This window comes from Rhinopithecus roxellana, chromosome 5 (genome assembly GCF_007565055.1).
Source record: "Rhinopithecus roxellana isolate Shanxi Qingling chromosome 5, ASM756505v1, whole genome shotgun sequence".
Lineage (NCBI taxonomy): Eukaryota > Metazoa > Chordata > Mammalia > Primates > Cercopithecidae > Rhinopithecus > Rhinopithecus roxellana.
This window is the reverse complement of record NC_044553.1, coordinates 83083278-83092841: the sequence shown is the minus strand read 5'-3', so window position 1 is coordinate 83092841 and position 9564 is coordinate 83083278. Positions and strand designations below refer to the sequence as shown.

At 44.1% G+C, this 9564-nt stretch overlaps 1 protein-coding gene across 6 annotated transcripts; it reads left to right on the top strand.

The window, feature by feature from the left end:
• The first annotated feature begins 3388 nt into the window (after positions 1-3388).
• Positions 3389-8284, top strand: SRSF5 (serine and arginine rich splicing factor 5). 6 transcript variants are annotated; one of them, XM_010359746.2, is made up of 8 exons: positions 3389-3550; positions 4432-4576; positions 4887-4957; positions 5081-5179; positions 5464-5533; positions 6751-6824; positions 7277-7387; positions 7477-8284. In XM_010359746.2, the coding sequence occupies exons 2-8, from the start codon at positions 4451-4453 to the stop codon at positions 7739-7741; spliced, it is 816 nt and encodes a 271-aa protein (XP_010358048.1). In that variant the 5' UTR covers positions 3389-3550; positions 4432-4450; the 3' UTR covers positions 7742-8284. The 6 variants fall into 6 exon arrangements, with proteins under 6 accessions (XP_010358048.1, XP_010358044.1, XP_010358045.1 ...); XM_010359742.2 differs by having other exon boundaries at positions 7474-8284; XM_010359743.2 differs by having other exon boundaries at positions 3390-3554.
• Positions 8285-9564: the final 1280 nt, after the last annotated feature.

Genomic DNA, 9564 nt, shown 5'->3' with positions numbered 1-9564 from the left:
CTGAGGCAGGCGGATCACAAGGTTAGGAGATTGAGACCATCCTGGCTAACATGGTGAAACCCCATCTCTACTAAAAACACAAAAATTAGCTGGGTGTGGCGGGCGCCTATAGTCCCAGCTGCTGGGGAGGCTGAGGCAGGAGAATGGCGAGAACCTGGGAGGCGGAGCTTGCAGTGAGCAGAGATCGTGCGACTACACTCTAGCCTGGGTGACAGAGCGAGACTCTGTCTCAAAAAACAAAAAACAAAAAACAAAAAAATCCAGAATATTGTAAGATCACATAGGAGGAAGAGTTAATTCTGATCATGGAAGATGACTTTGTATTTATTAGAGAAATTGGTAAGAAACAGTCCAATAGTGATATGGTTTGGCTCTGTCTCCCCACCCAAATCTCATGTTGAGTTGTAATACCCAGTGTTCGGGGAGGAGCTTGGTGGGAGGGGATTGGCTCATGGGGCAGATTTCCCCCATTCGGTTCTTGTGATAGTGAGTTCTCACAAGATCTGATGGTTTTTAAAAGTGTGAGGCACGGCTGGGTGCAGTGGCCCACGCCTGTAATCCCAGCACTTTGGGAGGTCAAGGTGGGTGGATCACGAGGTCAGGAGATCGAGACCATCTTGGCTAACACGGTGAAACCCTGTCTCTACTAAAAATACAAAAAATTAGCCAGGCTTGGTGGTGGGCGCCTGTGGTCCCAGCTACTCGGGAGGCTGAGGCAGGAGAATGATGTGAACCCGGGAGGTGCAGCTTGCAGTGAGCCAAGATCACGCCATGCACTCCGACCTGGACAAGAGCAAGACTTGGTCTCAAAAAAAAAAAAGTGTGAGGCCCTCTCCAATCCCTTGCTTTCTCTCTCTCTCCTGCCATCACCTGCATGAAGAGGGTGCTTGCTTCCCATTTGCCTTCTGCCATGATTGTTAAGTTTCCTCAGGCCTCCCAGTGATGCTTCCTGTATAGCCTATGGAACTGTGAGTCAATTAAACCTCCTTTCTTCATAAATTACCCAGTTTCAGATAGTTTTTTTTTTTTTTTTTTGAGACGGAGTCTCACTCTGTCACCCAGGCTGGAGTGCTGTGGCCGGATCTCAGCTCATTGCAAGCTCCACCTCCCGGGTTCATGCCATTCTCCTGCCTCAGCCTCCCAAGTAGCTGGGACTACAGGCGCTGCCACCTCGCCCGGCTAGTTTTTTGTAGTTTTTAGTAGAGACGGGGTTTCACCGTGTTAGCCAGGATGGTCTCGATCTCCTGACCTCGTGATCCACCCGCCTCGGCCTCCCAAAGTGCTGGGATTACAGGCTTGAGCCACCGCGCCCGGCCTTCAGATAGTTTTTTAATAGCAGTGTGGGAATGGACTAATACAAATAGGGAGACTTGAGATTAGATGGTTGTCATGGCAAAAGCCAACATTGCAGAAGACAAGTTTTAAAATATTGTCTCTAGGCACTACTAAGGAAAAATTACTTTTGTGAAGCTCATAAACTTTTAAATAATAAATAAATCAGAGAAAAGTGTTCATTAAATAATTGGTCCTGAAGAAAATCAACATGAGCTGAAGGTAGCAACTTCTTCCATGGTGTACAGCACCATCTTTTTTACTTTTCACCCCCAGAAAACCTTTTCCAGATTACTTTTTCTTATTGCAGCCAAAATAAAGTGTAGTTGTTAGTTCCTTCTCCAGTCCCACTGCTTTACTTTACTAGCCTTAAAAACAAAACAAAAAAAGTGGTAGTGAGTGAAATAAAAAGAGTTGCTTTCATAGTAAACATAAAATGTAGAAAGTAATCGGAAGACTTGTTTATTATGCAGAAACCAAACAAATGTAATTAAACACAAATTGGTTTGGGACAATTTGTGCATTATAAAATGCCAATGTTCATCAGGCCAACAACTAGATAACATTTTTTTCTTTTGATTGAACAAATACATTGAATACATATTGTGTTATAAACCCATCCTTAACTCCCACATCATAGGTAACTAACTTTACAATTTTGTCATGTACCCACTGAGACTCTTTTTATTTGCACATATAACTATGAACGGACAAGCTTATCCGATACAAACTATTCAAGTTTCAGTTCTGAGTGCCTAAGGGCCCCTGAGGTCAGAGTTAAGTATCAGTTGTCTCCTTCTTCCTGAACTACTTTTTCTGTTTAACTCTAGTTGCAAGCATGCAACTCCACATTCCAGGCACTTCTCAAAAATGGGGTGCACTGGGTTCTACATAAAAGCATTGAAGCAAAGTTAACCAATCTCTTTACGCCTAAGTTTCTAGGTCTACCAACCTTATCGGGACCTCGCGGGAGTTAATATGGAGGACTGTGTTTCACATCCACTTTGAAAGCACGGCATTCTCTGTTTCTAAAGAATTGCAAACTTTCATGTGTTACATTACAAAAATCTGAACGGGGAGGATTAACCAAATACCATTTCGACTTAAAAGCAGCTTGAGGCCGGGCGCGGTGGCTCACGCTTGTAATCCCAGCACTTTGGGAGGCCGAGACGGGCGGATCACGAGGTCAGGAGATCCAGAGCATCCTGGCTAACACGGTGAAACCCCATCTCTACTAAAAATACAAAAAAATTAGCCGGCGTAGTTCCAGCTACTAGGGAGGCTGAGGTAGGAGAATGGTGTGAACCCGGAGTCGGAGCTTGCAGTGAGCCGAGATCGCGCCACTGCACTCCAGCCTGGGTGACTGAGCAAGACTCCGTCTCAAAAAAAAAAAAAAAACAAAAAACAAAAAAAAAAAAAACCAAAAAACCCCAGCAGCTTGAAACCTCTTCCAGCCACTCTCCCAGAGTGATGGAAATGCAGAAATCTGTATTCCAGCCTCAATTCAAGACGGCCTTCTAGTTGCAGTACCATTTTCAACATTTCATCAGTCAAAACCCTTTCATTTAAAAAAATACTTCAGTTCCTTAGTCTTCTCACTACAACAAAACCATACAGCTGTGGCATGGCTGAAAAAAGAACTCGAACATCTAGGAGCTCTCTGCTTTGAAGGCGAGAGATAAGGAAAGGCCAGGTATTTCTGCAAAGCTAAGTTTCTTCTAATTAGTAATCTTGTAGGTGTCTAAGAAAAACTTTAGATACAAGAAGGGTTGATACTTGTCTCAGGAGACTCTTCTGGGAGAGATGATGATGAACCGAACGCCAAGGACTTAGAAGGGGCGAACAACTTCAACCTATGTCCCTCCAGACTCCGGCACCTGCCCGCAGTGCCCAAGCGAGTTCCCGCCCCCGGCCCCACCCACCGCGGGCGGAGGGTCGGTCACTCGCAGTGTCAAGGTAAGGAGGCCCACGTTCCCCGAAATTTCCGGCCCTCCCAAAACTTCCGTCTTCCCTGGGTCCAACAGGGTGGACCCAAGGCCCAGGGGCGTCCCCGGAAGTGACGCAGAGACGCGGCCTCCATTTTGTGGAGCGCCAGAGCTGCTAAGTGCGTCAGTTGTGGAGAGGCGTAGACGAGTTAAGTCCTGGTCTGCGTGGAGGCCGACGACTCCGTCGCAGACTACGGACCTGTCTGGGTCTCAGCCGCTAAAGACCCCGTCCGGTAGGTGAGTGGCTCACTTTGAGGGCAAGCCTTCTCGGATCGAGGCTTCTTCATGGCCGCTCAATTCGTGAGCGGCTGGGGCTGCTCTTTTTGCGGAGGACGGCGTCTAATGAGCGCAGTTGATTCGAGGTGGGCGCTGGGGCACGTCTCCCTTTTGGCATACTGTTTGGGGGGTACTGAGGTGGAAGGGCGGTCACTGTTAGGGTCGTTTTTACACAGCGGTTGTGCGCCCCTCCCTGCCGGTCATAACGTCTTCATCTCCCGGACCCGTAGAGTAGTGGGCCGGGATCTCCCTGACTTTGCTGGCGATGCGGCTGGGCCTTTTGGAGGGCGGCCGCAGTGACCCCAAGAACAGTGGAGTTGGGAGGCAGAGGGAAAAGGGAATTTGGCACGCGCGACTCTGCTGCTGCTGATTTCACCGCCGCCATTTTGTGGCCGCAGAGCGCCCGCCCCTGTTGGCGCAGGCGCGGTCGTGGCGTCGCGAGAATCCGGCTTCCACACGCTGTGACGCGCCCGCGAGGCCGCCATTGGGCTGGCTTTGCGGAGGGCGAGGGCGGCTCCGCCCGCACTTCTCGGCCTTTCCTAACTGCGGCAGATGGGAGGGGGCCGGAGAGCCCTGGAGAGTGTGCGGCTGCGCAGTTGGAGAGGTGGCAGTGGGCGTTGCGGTTGCTGCGGTCTGGGCCCAGTAACCGACCGTGTTGGGAGGGAGCTGGTTTTTAATTTTGTCTGTAAGTTAACTTGGCTTCATTAGAGGCACTCTTGGAAATCCCGTTCATAACATCACTGGGTAAACATTTTATGCTGTTTGTTTTTGATTCTTTGATCAGGCGTTTCTCTGTGACAGTCATTGCTGTTATCTCGATTGAATTACTTTCTAATAGGAAGTACTAGCCGGACATCATGAGTGGCTGTCGAGTATTCATCGGGAGACTAAATCCAGCGGCCAGGGAGAAGGACGTGGAAAGATTCTTCAAGGGATATGGACGGATAAGAGATATTGATCTGAAAAGAGGCTTTGGTTTTGTGGTAAGTATTTAGAACTGGGTGAATTATCTAAGTAGGTAGAGGTTTGATAAGCAGTTGTTTTCGATCTTGAGTCCAGGTAGAATATTTGCGTTCAGAAAATGTTCCCCAGGCTTGTGTGTGAGTTTTATTGAGGCTGAAAACAACTTTAACTTGCCGGCTCACTGGAAGCCACTCCTAGTGGCTTCTTGATTAGGTTTGACTATGTGGCAATGTTGTTAAGATACTTCTTTTCCTATTCTGTCGCCTGATTTCAATGCTTATTATGTTGTAGAATACTCTTCTAAAGCCCATGTTTATACTTACATTTTAGGAATTTGAGGATCCAAGGGATGCAGATGATGCTGTGTATGAGCTTGATGGAAAAGAACTCTGTAGTGAAAGGTGAGACTCCTGTATAACTAGTTAGCCTTGGGACATAGAGCCGACTGGGTCTGCTGGCATATTTTTCTAAGTAGATCTATATAACTTAAGTGTGTAACGGAGACTCTTCTTCCTGTTTTGTAGGGTTACTATTGAACATGCTAGGGCTCGGTCACGAGGTGGAAGAGGTAGAGGACGATACTCTGACCGTTTTAGTAGTCGCAGACCTCGAAATGATAGACGGTATGTGAAGGTGGGACGGCTGCGTTGAACTATTATTGTAGGGGTAGCATTTAAGGTTCAGGAGACATTAGCAGTGATGATTCGGGGTCCTGCCATATAATGTTTTTCTATTCCTACGTTAGCCCATTGTTCTTGATGAATCTATATGAGTCGTAGAACACAGAATTTGTTGACGGAAGTCATTAAGATGGCTTGTCATATCTGATGGCTTGAACTTGCCCACAGTTGAACACAAGTGCTGTCATTGCATTTCTTCCATTGTGAATACGAATTTTCTTCCTCAGAAATGCTCCACCTGTAAGAACAGAAAATCGGCTTATAGTTGAGAATTTATCCTCAAGAGTCAGCTGGCAGGTTTGTTGAAATACAGTTCTGAGTTATTTTAATGTGGTTTTTAAAAAAAGTTAATGGGTAGCTAATGTTTTATTTTATTAAAAGTAGTTTTAAATTAATGGATTTAATGGAATTGTAATTTTAAACATTTAATTAAATGTAATTTGGGGGATATTTTGAACTTTAATATTAGTGATCAAATGTAAATGTTTTGAGGATATTTTTCTTGTTTTTTAAAATCAATTTTTAACCAAATATTAAACCCTTTATTTGCCAGCCTGTCTGTGTCGTTGGCCTTATGACGAGGAGTGCCTGTGGGTTATCCTAATCGTTGTCTTGGTCACTCTTGGTTGGGCCTGGTTGACTTTGCCAGTCAGCTCCTACAGTGATCAGTTGGCCACCTCTAGATCTGTGTTTGCCGGTCTAGACGTTATCGGTGCACTTCCTTGAAGTGCCAGGTTGCAGCGATCCCAGAGCGTTGATAACGTGATCTGATCCCTAAGTTGAGACCTGTCTTCCTGTAACGCTTCCGAATAAGAGGTCCGGTCGAAAAGAGTTGAAAGATACGAAATTAGGTGGTCGTTGGAATCCTGATCGCAGTAAAGTGGTCCTTGGTAACTGCTCGAGTAGAACATGTCTGCATCCGCCAATAGTCTGCTAATAGGGAGGGCTGTGCGATTAAAGGCTTCCATCGATTGGGTAGTGTCCTTCAAGTGGGTGGCGAAGAGCCAGTCGGGCATATGTCATGAAGGTTTCTCCGACCGATTAATGGTTTGCTGCTTGACTAGCCTAGGGAAATAATAATAAAGGTAAAGTAAACTTTTTTAATGACATATGGGGCACAAAATAACTGGTGTCTTGTAAATGTTCTTTTTTTTTTTTTTTAAATACAACTTCTCTACTTTAGTCTTTACTTTAAAAATATGTACTGTTTCCTTTTTTGTTTTTTTTTGTTTGTTTTTTTTTCTTTTGTACTGAGCTCAGCATAGACTAATACTACCTTAATGTTAAAATCTGAATTTCCTTTAGCATTTTGCTTAAAAGCAATATGCTATTTCCTTATTCCGTGCCCTGACATAGATAATTTTTGAATTCTGATAGAATACAAGTGTGGTAAATGCCATGTTTGTACTTTATCTAACATCTTCTCTTTCAGTAGTCTTGTTTTTTTTATATCATGTGATTGTTTGTGTGTCCCCTTTCCTCTTCTTTGCTTAACACAATTATCTTGTGTTAAGGATCTCAAAGATTTCATGAGACAAGCTGGGGAAGTAACGTTTGCGGATGCACACCGACCTAAATTAAATGAAGGGTATGTACTGGAAATTGTGAAAGTCTTTAAAAATACCCTGAAAATTTTACTGTGAACTTAGTGTTGAGGACTTAAAATTTGAATATGTTATAACGTAGAGATTTCTCCAGGGACAATTTTGCCGCCTCCCCTCCCCCCTACACCTTTGGCAGTGTCTGGAGACATGTTTGGTTGTCACAACTGGTTGAGGTAGGATGCTGTTGGCATCTAGTCGCTAGGGGCTAGGCATCCCGCTAAGCATCCCACAATGCATAGGGAACCCTCCCCAACAATTAATTGGCTCGAAGTATAACAGTGCCAAAACTTTGCTCTTTTAATACTGTGTTATCCAGAAATGAGACTCAGTAACAATAGCAAAAATGAACATAGAAACGAGTTAACCTAGACTGCTATGTGCAATATGTGCGACTACAAGATATGTATACTTTAAAAGTGGCTTTTTTCCATTTTAGGGTGGTTGAGTTTGCCTCTTATGGTGACTTAAAGAATGCTATTGAAAAACTTTCTGGAAAGGAAATAAATGGGAGAAAAATAAAATTAATTGAAGGCAGCAAAAGGCACAGGTATTTCTAATTTTTAAGTCAAAAGTTGTATTTAATGGGTTTGTTGTAGAGTCTTACCTAGGCTGATTTCTTCTCATTTTTCATAGTAGGTCAAGAAGCAGGTCTCGATCCCGGACCAGAAGTTCCTCTAGGTCTCGTAGCCGATCCCGTTCCCGTAGTCGCAAATCTTACAGCCGGTCAAGAAGCAGGAGCAGGAGCCGGAGCCGGAGCAAGTCCCGTTCTGTTAGTAGGTCTCCCGTGCCTGAGAAGAGCCAGAAACGTGGTTCTTCAAGTAGATCTAAGTCTCCAGCATCTGTGGATCGTCAGAGGTCCCGGTCCCGATCAAGGTCCAGATCAGTTGACAGTGGCAATTAAACTGTAAATAACTTGCCCTGGGGGCCTTTTTTTAAAAAACAAAAACCACAAAAATTCCCAAACCATACTTGCTAAAAATTCTGGTAAGTATGTGCTTTTCTGTGGGGGTGGGATTTGGAAGGGGGGTTGGGTTGGGCTGGATATCTTTGTAGATGTGGACCACCAAGGGGTTGTTGAAAACTAATTGTATTAAATGTCTTTTGATAAGCCTTCTGCTCACATTTTTGTGAATGTCTGAAGTATATAGTTTGTGTATATTGACAGAGCTCTTTTATAACTAAAGCAAATTTAATTTTTTTGTACTAGAAAAAATTTGAACATTTTAGTTCCTGGTTATTAAAATATGTTAATTCAGAATTAGTTTAATGCCTCAATTAAACTAATTAATAGCTTTGGACACATAAAAGAGCTCTAAATTTGCTTGTACATAAAGGCTTAATTTGTTTTCCTTGTTAGGGTCAAGGGTGTCCTTCACTCTTAACAGCTGCGGGACAGACACATTAAAGCAGCTGTTTGTTATTGATAATAAAATACTATAAAACTCCTTTTGTTGGTTTGTCTGAAGAAGTCCTATGCTGTTTACTTCTCATCCTTATCATCGTACAGTACATTTAAAACACTGACCACATCCAGAATCCTGGAGTCGTTATGGTCTCTTTTTAAAAATAGTGTTTTTGATGTCTCTCAGGCTATTAAAAAGATAAAGATGTAAGCGAATGCTAAAATCACAATTGAGTTTTCTTTGTGTCCGTGGCCCCCCCAAACCCCCCATGTTTTTCCTTTTATCTCCTGACTTTATTGGCATCAGGTTACTTAAGAGGAGGATAGTGTGGAAAACAGTGTTTCTTGACTACCTTAAAGGTTATGACAGGTTTTTTTGTTTTTGAGATGGAATTTTGCTCTTGCTACCCAGGCTGGAGTGCAATGGCGCGATCTCAGCTCACTGCAACCTCTGCCTCCAAGGTTCAAGTGATTCTTCTGCTTCAGGCTCCCAGGTAGCAGAGATGACAGACATGTGCCACAATGCCCAGCTAATTTGGTGTTTTTAGTAGAGACGGGGGTTTCACCCTGTTGGCCAGGCTGGTTTTGAACTACTTACCTCAGGTGATCCACCTGCCTGGCCTCTCAAAGTGCTGGAATTACAGACATGATCCACTGTGCCCAGCCTTGTTTTTGTTTTTTTGAGGCAGGAGCTTGTTCTGTTGTCTAGGCAGAAAGGTGGGGGTGTGATCACTGGTCACTACATCCTTGACCTCCTGGGCTCAGGCAATCGTCCTGCTCTTGTATCTTGAGTAAGGGCTACAGGTGTGCACCACTGCGTGTGGCTAATATTTTTCTAGAGACAGGGTCTTGCTATGTTGCTCTTGCTGGTCTTGAACTGGACTGAAGTGATTCTTCTAACTTGGCCTCCCAAAGTGTTGGGATTATAGGTGTGAACTGCTGTGTCCAGTTGTGATGCAGATTTGGTGGTCAGGTAACATGAATGCTTAAGGGACTTTGACATGGTACTTATTGTCTTGAGATATGTATGGGATAGTACATGCTTAAAGGAAAACAATAGTGTAAAATGCCTAAGGTCCTATATCCACATTAATCTTAGACTTCTATATTTGAGCTTTCAAGCCCTGCCTTACATGTGTAGAAAAGGAGCTGTATCGATACAGGAATCTCAAGACACTTAGATATATTAGTTCTGTGGGGGCTAGACTACATAAATACTGGGAAACGGTGAATAACATCTATGTAGCTTCTGATGGTAATAGGCACTGTTTTAAGTGCCGTATCTGTGTTGACTGAATCTAATACCATTTTACTGGTGGGAA